Source organism: Pyrgilauda ruficollis, unplaced genomic scaffold (assembly GCF_017590135.1).
Source record: "Pyrgilauda ruficollis isolate IOZ18807 unplaced genomic scaffold, ASM1759013v1 scaffold21, whole genome shotgun sequence".
Classification (NCBI taxonomy): domain Eukaryota; kingdom Metazoa; phylum Chordata; class Aves; order Passeriformes; family Passeridae; genus Pyrgilauda; species Pyrgilauda ruficollis.
This window is the reverse complement of record NW_024520318.1, coordinates 316732-329344: the sequence shown is the minus strand read 5'-3', so window position 1 is coordinate 329344 and position 12613 is coordinate 316732. Positions and strand designations below refer to the sequence as shown.

The 12613-nt window shown below is 51.8% G+C and overlaps 2 protein-coding genes across 2 annotated transcripts; one reads left to right on the top strand and one right to left on the bottom strand.

Moving 5' to 3' along the window:
* Positions 1-65: 65 nt before the first annotated feature.
* On the top strand, positions 66-5753 carry ERICH6 (glutamate rich 6). The gene is made up of 9 exons (XM_041467975.1): positions 66-297; positions 1085-1183; positions 1260-1414; positions 2360-2424; positions 3220-3614; positions 3750-3835; positions 4244-4396; positions 4677-4902; positions 5318-5753. Exons 1-9 carry the CDS (start codon positions 73-75, stop codon positions 5582-5584), a joined length of 1671 nt encoding a protein of 556 aa, XP_041323909.1. The 5' UTR covers positions 66-72; the 3' UTR covers positions 5585-5753.
* Positions 5754-6495: 742 nt separating this feature from the next.
* Positions 6496-12613, bottom strand: SELENOT (selenoprotein T; the record flags this gene model as incomplete). The annotated part of the gene is made up of 6 exons (XM_041467974.1): positions 6496-7216; positions 7855-8006; positions 8707-8794; positions 10049-10175; positions 11270-11380; positions 12489-12613. Coding segments are annotated over 5 exons (576 nt in total), but the record flags the coding sequence as incomplete, so codon positions are not given.

Genomic DNA, 12613 nt, shown 5'->3' with positions numbered 1-12613 from the left:
CGCCGCCGCGCGGTCCCGGCGTGCCCCGCGGCCGCGGCGTCGCCCTGGAGACGGCGGCGCAGCGGGCCGGGCATGGACGGGCTGGGCCTCGCCGCGGCGCCCGGCGGAGGGGCGGACGATGGAGCACAGCATGAGGCAGGCGAGCCCCGCTCGCTCCCGCCCCCCGAGAAGGGCACGAACCACCCGGCACAGCCGCCGTGCGGGACACCACCGGCCAGCCCGCAGCCCACCCCCACGGGCCTGCCCACCCTCCTGGCCTACAGACCCGAGTCATCACAGGCAAACGTGCACCACGAGGTCAGTTGGGGGGCCGCTCCCCGATGCTTCATTCACACGGTGCCGTGTGGAAAACGTGGAACCAACGCCCTCTGCCGAGCCCGCAGAGGAGCCCCTTCATGACAGGTTTTTCTGCTGCGAGGCTGTTGAAACAGCCTGGACAGCAAGAGGCTGTGCAGCCTCTCCCCACTGCTGCATCCCAGCAGAATATTTTGTCTAAATCAGGTACAAAATGTATATAAATAGGTACAGACACCGAATAGAAGCAGGGCACAGAGTTCCCGGTAACCCTTAGCAGAGCAAAGTCACCAAAGAGTTAATTCGAGGCACGAGGTGGGGAGCACGAGGAGGGAGTTTTGTTTCAGGATATCCAGTACCCAGCCTCAAAACACAGCATGCTGCCAACCTGGTTTGCATCTGGTCAGATGTGACCAGCTCTGTGTCACCAAGCCTGCTGGTGCTTCCTCGGAAACTCCCACCAATGGAGTTTTTCTCTCTGTAATGCATTCAAATCCTCAGCTGCAGTGTTCTGTGCTCGCAGCTTCCCTGGGAAGGAGCAGAACTCACAAATACCAGTCATTCCCTTTGTTTGGGGGCATTTATTGATTTATTCACAACACATCTGCTATTCTTTTTGGTGGTTTCCTGAACCTAATGTTGTGAGTTAAATCATTCCAAGGTATCCCAGACATGGGTCTGTCTGAGTGCCCTTAGGTGCTTTGTCACATCTGTCGCATCTTCACCGCTCACGGGGGATCTGGGGCTGGTACCCATGTCCCCCTCCCCGCTCTCCCCGCCATCGCTGCAGGCAGAGGAGGATGCTGAACCAACGTGCGAGTACTGCGGCAGCCTGCTGAGGCCGTTCCCCTTCCCCGAGGACGGGGCTCTCCCCGAGGACCAGGCAGGCGTAAGCCGGCGGGGAGGGCGAGCGGGGCTGTGCTGCGGGGCGGCCGCGCTCACGGCTCCGCCCTCTCGCCTTGCAGAGGTTCTGCTGCCAGGGCAGCCGAGAGCTCTATGAGTTCATCTTGAAGGAGAGGAAGAGGCTCGAGGATGCCAGCAGCCTTCCCAGAGCTGTCAGCACCCAGGAATCCCCCGGCTCTGAAGCCAACATGCTGCTGTCAAAGGAGCAAAGTGGGAGGTACTGGGAGAACTGGGGATCAGGTCTGTGTAATGAACAGGAAGCTTTGAGGGGAAAAGGAGCATTAAGAAACCGCAGGGAGAGGGATGAAAGAAGAAAAACCTTTGCTTTAGGCACCAGAAGTTCTGACTCTCTCTGGTCCCTCCCGGCTCCTGTATTGCCAGGCTGCACAAGGAGGTGCAAGGCATGTGCTGAGTGAAATGTTAATTCCAGTGCTGACAGACGAACTATCTAGAGACAGGTAGAGCCAAAAAACCCCACAGCTGCGGGAAGGGACAGTACTTGGGTGTAGCTTGTACCTCTGGCACTGAAACAAAGCTGGTGTTTGTATTTCCGTTTTGAACTGTTTGGATTACAGTTTCCAGAGTCACACACAAGAACTCTGCAAGTTTTTAGGCTGTTTAGCAGGAGACCCAAAGCTTGTGCAAGAGTTTAAGCCTCCAGGGAAAGTCTAAGCCACAGGGAAAAGGAAAACTAAACCAGTACAGCTGGAAGTAAACTGTTGGTCTCCTCAAAAATCCTTCACAATCTGAGGGTGCAAGTGCCTCCTACTATGTACAGAGCACACACCAAACCACTGTCAGATTCATAGGAAGCTACTCAAGAATAGTGAAAATATTCTTGAATATCAGCTGTTTTCTTGATCTTGTGGGCACCTGTCCTCTTTCACATAAAATCCTGATCCAAACCACATTACAATATCCAGCTCTCCTGCCAGCAGATCTGATGCTACTGCAGTGGCAGTCTATTCACTGCAATCTGTGTGGGTGCAATTCCTTTCTGCTGAGGTGTGAGTATTTTGGTGACACTCTGCTGCCTGTTACTTGGAATTGGGAGCAGAGAGAAAAACAGATTCAGAAATTGTGTTCGTACAGCAGGGGTATCCACGACTTGCAGCTTTCTAAACATGGTACATGAGGTGTCAACAACACTTCTATTTTCCAGGCAGCAGAAGAGACACCTGGCTAGAGAGTTGGCTGACCAGTCTTTAAGGCAGAGTGCCACTAAAGGTGAGCTGGTATTTCCTTATGGATTTGTCCATTTATCTCAGCAGTGCATTCAGTGGAATTGCTGGTTTCTGACTGGAGGATTTTATACAGCAACATGTATAAAATGTTCGTTCATTGTCAGATATGCAATCTCATTAAATTAGATATAGATACAGCCATATTAAATCATCTCTCACACATGAGCACAAGAGCAGGCACATCCCTTGGCACAGTTTGTCATGATTTTCAGTATGTATCTGTGATGTTCCCAGCTGAGATGCACAGAACCTGACCTGTGAGGATAAGTTGGCAAAGCCAAGCCCTTAGGAAGTAGGAACTGCCAAAATGAGGCTTGCCCATATTTTGCCTGATCAGGTGGATATTCCACCAATTCCTAGCCCAGGCTGTGAATGACTGAGCAGCCTTTGGGTAGAGGAGGAGTTTTGACAGGTGAACCAGATTTACAATATGGGCATGTTTTCACAGAGAGTGGCAGGGCAGTGAGGCTTCTGCAGCACTGGGATCTCAAATGGTCAGTTCCAGTGTGTGGAGTCAAATGTTATCCCAAAAAGTTGTTCTTTACACAGATGTGTGTATATACGTAATTGAAAAAAATGCAATATTTTATCATAATCCTGTGCTCTGAAATAGCTGAGCACTTTGGACTGCCCTTGTTAGAAAACACCCCGAGACAGACTGTCAGGATGGAGTGTTTGAGCCAGGAACTCCCCCAGTTACAGCAGAGGTATCGGGCGGCCCCACGGTGGGCACTGCCAACCCTCACTGCTGCACAGAAGTCCTCCCTGTGCTCTGCAGAGTCACAGCAAGCTGGACCCCTTTCCTACGAGCCTTCCCAGGAACTCCCATCTCCCAAAGCCGGGTCACCAGTGCCTGTTGCAAGTGCAGCCGAGCCCGAGTACCTTTCTGAGCCCGAGCTCCGGCCCAAGGAGAAGCCCACGCCCGAGTCCTGGCCCGAGGAGCAGCCTGAACTGGAACCCCAGCCCAAGGAGGAGCCCGAGCTGGAGCCCCGGCCCGAGGAGCCCGAGCCGGAGCTTCAGCCCGAGGAAGAGCCCGAGCTGGAGAAGGAGCCTGGGTCTGAGCCCGAGTCCCAGCCTGAAGAGGAGCCCCAGCCTGAGAAAAAGCTCAAGCGGGACAAGAAACCCATGTCCCGCAGCGTCCTCGGCTACGACTTCAGTCTTCTGGGGAAAAAGGCAGGTACCTGCGGCCGACAGCGACGGGAGCACCTCGGATGTGTCAGCGCTCCGAGCTGTCAGACCCTGGCAGGCCCATTTTCACAGGGCAGCTGTGCCAGACTGCTCTCATCCGTTTTATCCTTCCATTCTTAGGTGGGGAAGGGTAAATTGGTGCAGAAGTACTACAAAAATGGAAAGAAATTCCTTACCATGCTCCCAGACGGAACCTTGCAGTTATTGTATCCTTTACAGGTTCACTTGCCTGCCTTAGTCCAGGGCTGTTACTAATTTTAAGTGTGTCAGGGTCCACTTTATTACAACCCAGCTCATCGCTCCCACTCGCTCTGAGGAGCAGCAGAAGTGAATCTTGACACAGCTCCTGGGCTGAGGTTTCCAAGAACAGCCAGCAGCTCCAATGAGCTCTAGCTTCCAAGACCCAGCCCAAGGAAGAAGCACACCTTTAACACAGTGCTCTGGGTAATATATCAGATTATATATCAGATTATATAAATCAGATTATATATATATATATATTTTATATATATATATATATTTTACACCCCAGAGTAGTACCCAGAAGTATTTAGTGTGTAATAACAGATCAACCAAGCAAAGCAGGGGGTTACAGACACCTTACCTAGCAGCAGCTATCCATCTGGAAACCTGGCCATCATCATTACACAAGCCAGAGACCAGCTGATGTGCATAGTACAGGAGGACGAGCGGAGGACACTCAAAATCCGAGCACTGTTTCAGTCTGATGGCAGGAGCACGTGCTATTACCCGACTGGAGATGAGTGGTGCGTTCAGCAGCTTTGCTGTCTCCTCTGTGCACTGACATTTCAAAGGCCATAAAGGCTATTTTTAGCCTTATTTTAGCCTATTCAAAAATAGACAAATTCAGCAGCTCATAGGCCGTGCTTTGGGTGCCCCCAGAGCAGCAAGGCAACCCAGCTGTGCCTTGAGAGGTGGGGGACAGACCCTGTCCCTGCCGTGCCTCTGTCCCATCCCTCAGGGGAATAAGAGAGCTTCTGCCACAGGAGCTTACAGGGTTCAGAGCTTCCATTTCCCCTTCTTTAGGATAAATATGAGTATCCAGGGTGGGCAGTATTTGGACCAAGCAGGCAACAGGGTGAGAAGGTGGATGTGGCCGAACTTGTCACCAGGACCCCAGGTGCCACTGAGCCCCATTTTCATCTCCCTGAACCGCCACGTGGGGGTCAGGATCCTGGCCCAGGACAAGATCTTCATCTCCTTCCTTGCCATGGGGCGACAAGCAAAACTCAACATGGGAACCAAAGTGCAGGTAATTGTTCCTGTGCTGAGCCACTCCCCACAGCGGGAGTGGGGCAGTCAGGGGAGCTCTCCTCTGTGCTTATCCTGTGGTGGATGCACCCTATGTTGTCCCATGCTCCATCCCCAAAAAGAAAGCTGTGGAGATGCATGTATTCCTGCCACTCTTATGGAGATGGGGCACTTGCCAGCCCCAGCTCGCTGCAAGGAGCCACAGTGTGGGACTCCACTCCCAGGCAGGTCCCTGGCAACATCCCCAAGGTCACCGTGGCTCTGCCACAGGGAGAAGAGCTGTGAGCCATGTGGGCAGGGTGCACGGCAGCTCCTTTCCTCTGCAGGCTCCTGTCACAGGGGCAGGTTTGTCTGCTGGGGACAGAAGCCCCGTCCCCAGCTCGGGTGGCTCTGCTGACGTGTCCTCTGTTCTGCAGGTCAGCACCAGCAGCCAGCTGCCTCCTCCAGCCCCGCTGGGTGAGGATGAGCTCCTGCTGCTTGCCTTCCGCGTGAGGATCCTGCAGCTCTTCGAAAGGATGCGGGGATGCCTCAACTTCCCTTCCAATGAGCAGTGGAACAAAATGCAGCCTCCCATGTACCTCATCACCCAGGCTCTGAAGATCCTGGAGCTCTGCATGGCTGCTGACATAAGTGACGAGCTGCGCAGCTCCATCAAGGCAATAGTAAACGCCCAGGAACTCTAACCAGTGTGTGTGTGGTGTAAGGTAAAATGAGCCAGACAGTCCCTGATGCTGTGGCACCTGCAAGTGCTCAGCAAGGTTTCTCCTCCGGCCCTGCCTGCCCCGGTGCAGAGGAAAGGGCAGTCCAGGGCTGATCCGCACAGCCCCAGATGGGATCAGGGCAGGCGCTACCAGCCCGCAGTGACACCTTGGTCACGGAGGCACGAGAGGGCTTTGCTCAGGCACAGCAGTGCCGTGTGCCGTGCTCCGCAGCAGCGCACTGCTCCTGAGCAGGCTCCTCCTGCCTTCAGCCCTCGGGTAAGGCACAAAGGGCACACCCGGGCCAGGGCCTGGGACAGCTGCACAGGCAGGCGTTTGCTCAAACCTGGTGTACAGGTTTGTACCCCACAGGCAGGTGTACTGCTCTGCCACGCCTGACAAGAAGGTGGCATCAGCAGGAAGCCCCAAGTGTTCCTGGTACCCAGGCCCACGGCAGCTCAGCCGGTTGCAGGTACAAGACAAGGTGGTTCCCTGCACAGAGAGCAACAAATGCCCTCAGAGTGCCCAAAGCAATCACCTATGCTTGGCTCAGGGAGCACCAGCTGCAGCCTGGGCTGGGCTCTGGTTCAAGCACTGCAAACAGAGCTGTCAGTGGGTGTTCAGAGGCCCGTGGTGCTGCAGTCAGCAGTGAGGAACCTCCCAGCCTCGCAGAGCTGCCTTTGAAACTAGGGATGCACCTGGCCAGCTTCCCCCAGGGACGCCACACCTGAACTGCAGCAGGTCCTGAAGGATCAGACCAAGCCCCATGTGCCTTTCCTCACACTCGGGGTTCTTAGGGGCTTACACATGACAAATACAAGGTCAGTAACTTTGGAAAGTTGGTTTTTTATGCATTTTTCAATTCCAAGAATGTCCATCGGTGACAAACAAGGTACTTCACACAGGAAATGGGAACTCTTTATTTCAATTAATGTTCTTGGGTTCTATTCAGGACAGCAGGAAGGCCCAGCTCATCTCTCAAATGGCCAAGGAAGAACTGCTGGAGCTGGTCCACATGATTAAAGAGCAGCTGATCTTAATTTTCACTGAAGTCACCAAGTGATGTAACAATTCCGCATACAATTTTGCTTATATAATTCAGTATATAATGCACTGTTCGACTCTGCCATAGATTTTGAAAAATATACAAACCTGTTTTAACCACATTAAAGAGATTTGATAGACAGCTATCAATTACTCAACAGTTTAGGACAATATCAGACACTCCTATAACTTCATTTTAAACTACAAAAAGAACATAAATTCATATAAAATACAACAGATTAAACAAACTTCTCTTTTTTTCAAGGAAAAATTAGGTATCAACTCAATCTGCCATAGTGTGAAACATGAATATAAAATAAGTTACCATTAGTAATGCCTGCATTGCTGATCTATGAACTGGTCGAATGAAGTCTTAAAAAAACTATACAGTATTATTGCACTCGTGGCTGTGCAGTGTGGACCGGCCAGCACTGAAACAGGGCTCATTGAGTGTTTGTCCAGGAGGCACAACGTGGCTGCAAGAGAGGCATCCAGCCTGCACCAACAGCAGCTGTCTTCAGTGCAGGCCTTCATGGGTCTGCGCCACGTGGCCCGGGAACCACCACCCAATGCCTGTGGAGAGACACCTGGGTTACAGCCAGCACCAGCCCTGCACCACAGCAGCACCCTGCACCGAGCCAGCCCAAGATGGGGACTCGTAAGCTGTGCTAAGCCACAGGTGACACGGGGACGTGGAAGTGCTTTGTCACACAATACCTACAGATGTGAACTCCATGCTACCAGAAGCCGTGGGGCTTTTGCAGAGGAGCAGGGCAGTACCCCAGAGCATGACAGTGCTCTGCTCTCCAGGATTAAGCAAGGAATAGACAGCATCCTGTTCCCCAAGGCTCTGGAATTCAACTGGGTTAAAAGCCAGGGAGACCTTAAGTCCCTGGACAGATGCTATTCTAATGCACAAAAGCAGTGTTTCTGATCTCTGCACACACACTTCACTGACATTAGGCCTTCTCCCTGCTGTAACACACATTCTCCTGCCTCATGGAATGCCAGCTTCCTGCTCTGAGACAGGCAGAATGAGCCACATCCCAAAACCTCCCACCCAACATGTGGCACCACATGTGGCAGTTTAACATCATGGGAGCTGTTCTCCAGAAAAAATATTTAACTGAACAAACACACCATCCTAAAATCCAGTCTCCAGTGTGCCCATCTTACCTGGGCAAACACACTGGTGACTGGAGGAGACTTACGAGAAGTTTCAGTGCTGATCGATGGGGCTATGATCGATGATGGGGCATTGACTCCATGTGCACATTGAGCTTCATCTCGTTATCAAGGATCTGTACAAGCTGCTGCATGGAAGGGAGGTGGCCAGACTCCAGCTTAGACCACACTGGGACATCTAGTGCAGAACACACACGGGAGAGAAGCACTGTTACACTGGGAGCATCAAAAACAGGCAGAGCTGGTGGAAACATGGAATTGAGAAGCTCTAGGAAACTGAGTTGGTGTTGAGGAAAGTATCTGAATCAACAATGCTTCCCACCTCTGGCTATGCTGAACCCCAGCCCAACTAGGAGAGCAGAGTGTCTAACGCTTCCATTTAGAAGTGTATCATACTGATGGAGAGCTGCAAAATACCCACTGACATTCCTCTCTACCTGAAAAATCAGTACTGCTGTCCTTCAGTACTGAGAATCTGGTAATAGAAATGGATTCTTTAGGATTCCAAAGCTAAAGCATGCTGCAGAACAGACAGGGAAAGCATCTAATTGGAGAGTACATGCCTCTAGCTGATGGCTTCTTATTTAATGCACATCACACACAAAGAAAGAATATAACACAGTTATTCCAAGTCACCAAATATCCCTCTGAGTAAGTTTTTACAGAGCTGTTCTAGAGTATCTGACATCTGTATAAATTGCTTTATAAGATTTCAATGATTTTCATTATTTATTCTGATAGGCAACTTCTAAAGATCCAACTGGATGGCAATTTCCACATATCACATTTGGGACATAAATTTTCCATCCCTCATTGTCCCCACCCCACATCTCTCACATGTGTATATGTGACACCCCTCAAACAAAGTCTCAGCTCACCATTCAAAGTGATTTCAAAAGCCCCAGTGGACATACACTGGTTTTCAATCATGTTGCTCAGGAAGAAGACCATCATGCAGGCGTACACCTGGAAGGGAACAAAGATCCACACAGACCTCAGGCATGTCAGGCACACCTGCTGTTGTTCACAGGTGCCTCTGAACTCCCTCTGTGATTGCCCAAGGAATGTTCCCATCTACAGACACCTCCCCTTCCTCCTCTGACACAGACTGTGCACCTTGCCTTCCCCAGAGAAGCACCAAAGCAGCTCCAAGCCCACCCAACTCGCAGCCCTCCGCACACCTCTGGACCAGCACAGCCAGCTGCAGGGGGGCTGGCAGCGTGACATGGGAACTCAACCGCTCCAGACACAGCCTGTCACTGTCACAGCAACCTCCAGAGCCAAGGGCCCAGCCACAGACGGCAGAGCAAGGCAAGTCACGTGCACAGGAACCACTGGCCCTCCTGCACACCTCCCAGCTCTACACCTCAATTTTCTCTGCGCATGGGTGACCAAGGAGGAAAGGACAGCATCTTCAGCAGTGCAGCTCCTCCCTCACCGCCAGCACCTCTCTAATTTCCTGCTCACAGGCACACTCACACAAGTCACTGCAACACCACAGAAGCTGGCACAGGGACAGCAGCCACGCACCGCAGCCAGCCCAGCCAGGCACCGAGTTGGCCCATTTAATTCAACTGGAAATATTACAGCTTCTGGGCATGCAAACTGGCCAGTGAAAGACCCAGGGCCCTGGGCAGCTCAGCATGAAGGTCTGTAAATTACCTTAGTTTAGTGGAATATATCTGGAACAAGGTTACTCTAAATCAGAGTACAACACCCTGAATCTACTGGCATCATCACTACTGACGCATGGGGATATTTTCCCACAATGTCATGCCAGTCTGCTTTCCAAAAACACCCACAACATTTCAACTTCATTTTTCTAACACCCTTCTAATTGCTGCCTAATCTATCAGGAGTCTGATGGAAGCATCAACTGCAAAACTGTTATAAGACAACAGAGAAGGGAAACTGTAATTTTAACATCAACAATACTGGCTTGAAATGCTCTTCTTGAGCCCTAAAAAATAGAGAACTCTTTAATCATCTTTGTCAGCACATTAACCTCAGCTGCCCCTCTGCAGTAGCAGCAACTTGGAAAGAGATCACAGAAGCGCACCTGGGTTTGTCACAAGCATAAAGCACAACTGGTAAGAATTATTCTACCATAGGGCTGCAGCATGTGAAAGGTGAATCAGTCATAACTGAGGGACTCACAGAGCACCCTCATGAAGTAACTCTGAAGCTGCTTTTTCAGACTAAAAGAAGTATGTCCTTTACCTTGTTTTCCTGGCCCCACTGCCAGATGCTTGGAGCTTGCATGCCAAAGAAAGCAAATGGGTCCTTGCCAACGATGATTAAGCCAATTAATACTAGTTTGAAGACAGACAGAAAGGATGCTATGTGCCTGTTGGAGACAACACACACCAGTGACTGAAAGGTTCAGCTTCTACTTCACCATACACAACTGTAATTCACATCACTAGGAGAACTTTGACAGCGTACAATCAAATGTTTCAGGGGAAGTATGAAACTTTCCAAGATTTATCTCGCTGCAAAAAAACCCCAAACCAAATCAAACCTACAAAAAAAAAAAAAGCAACACACATAACACCCCCAATAAGGCCCTGCTTTTGCACAGCACCCCAGAATAACACCTTCCTGTAAACCACAGACAAGAGTCTTTTGCTCCTCAGCAGACTTCAAACGGGACTTTGCTTTTAACTTATATATGCCTGAACTGGGTAACAGATTCAGTTTCTAAAGCTGTTCCCTATTACAGACACGTCTGACTGACAGGCACCACTTCCTGTGGAGCATTTCCCAGTGATGTACAACTCCCCAGAGCCAGCCCACACCGAGGCACTGCGCCCCGCAGCCTCCCACCACCACAACCCTGCCAGAAATCGGGCCAACGAGTGTTCAGGAGCCACCCAGTAACTATGGCATCACTCCCCAGCGTGGGCACGCTGCTTTAAGTAACAGGAATAACACTATTTTGCCTTTTTCTGAATTTCTTTGGGCCTTCCCCCCACAGCTGCAGCAAAGGCACTCCGGCAGCCCCCAACCTGAGGTGAGCTCTCCCTGATTCAGATGTTAACACTGAACTTTCCCTTCCTCTGAGTCCTTAACCCATTACAGGGATTTATCACTAAGTGCATAAGCCTGAGCAACAAACTGAATTTATGTCCAGATACAGCATGAAGAAAAGCTAGGAAAATTCACTGTTTCAAAAAAAAGTTATGTAATTTATTTTAGATTGGATATGACAGGCCTCATCATACAGATATCCAGATAGTGATACTTGTATGGAAAATTAAGGCAGCTACCTGGAAGGCAAGAAAATCACATACAAGGAAATCATACAAGTGTCCTTGTATGCAACTGCAATAGAAAATCCCCTCAAGTTTACATTTTCAGCATTATTTCAGTGTAAATGCACGTGTTTACCACTGGAGAGCAGACAGGCAGAGAGCACACAGCATGAAGTGGCAGGCTCACCTATAGATAGGTTGAGGAAGGTAGTTCTCCCCTTCGATCCGGATGTCTGGGTACCGCTGGCTGATCACCCGCATGTACTCCTCAAACACCCGCCTGTAGCCTCAGGAGACACTGAACACAGACAGCACTGTCACCACAGCCCAGCAGCACTCACCCTCTTCCAACTCGCATGTTTTATGGCACAGAGAAAACCTGATCCGCGGTGAAATTACACATCACAAATCCCAACAGGCAAGCCCTGGGTGTGACATGATTTGCTCCACATCCCAGCACAGACACAGAGTTCTGGAAATACCCACTAAGCATCAAATCACTCGCTTTCCCTGCAAAAATCTGTTATCATTAATTTATGAAATCGATATAAGCAATCCCTTGCTCTGTGCCAAAAAAAAAAAAAAAATCAAAAATCTTCACGCAGAGGCGTCTGAATCCCTCTCTGGGACTGTCCAGATAGGCAATGGCTCTCCCAGCCACCTCTATGTCAGCACGACACGGGAACTGCAGGAGTTAAATATCCCCGAGCTGTCCCCTGCCTCGCCTTTCAGCAGCCGCCTCTATAAAGCCGCGGTAAAGAGCCGAAGACCCCGAAGCCAGCACTTTCCCCGGAGCGCTTCTGCGGTGCCTCAGGGACCAGCAGGGCTCGCCCAGGCTCTGCTCCGGCCGCCCCGAGGGCCGGGAACCGTACTGACGGGCCTGCTGCGTTTTTTACTCCCCGCCAACAGGCTCCGTGCGCCGGGGCTGCCTCAACCCTGCTCGGAGCTGCTGACACCACCGGCAACACCGCCGGAATGGTGCAAAGGTGCCGGAGCGCACCGACTGCAATACGGGCACTGCACCAAAACACACAATTACAGCCATTGCTAAGACATCGGTTCCTCCCAAACGTCAGACCCGCACCAGCACAACGCCATACACGGCACTAAAGGGCCCGAAAAGCGCTATTTTATGGCGGGTGGCCGTAGAGCGGGACCCACTGAAAGAGCCGCCGCCCGCGGCCCGCTGCCGCCTCCCACGCTCCAACAAGGCCGGGCGCCCCGACAGGTCGCCTGGGGCGGGGAGGCCCCCGCCACTGGGGGAGGCCCCTCCACGCACAAGAGCGAGCGAGGCCGCCGCAGCGCTGAGGGAAAAGAAGGGAAGAAAAACGAACGAGGGAGGGAGAGGCGACGGCCCGTCGGACGCCGCCATTTTGGCCGCCGCCATCTTGGCGGGCGCCCCTCACCAGATCTGAAACTTGAGCAGCGGCCCGGTGGCGTAGGCCATGCGCAGCTTCTTCGCCGGCAGCCCGCCCTGCTCCGCCGCCGCGGCGCCGCCGCCGCCCGGTGCCGCCGCCAGCCCCGCCAGAAG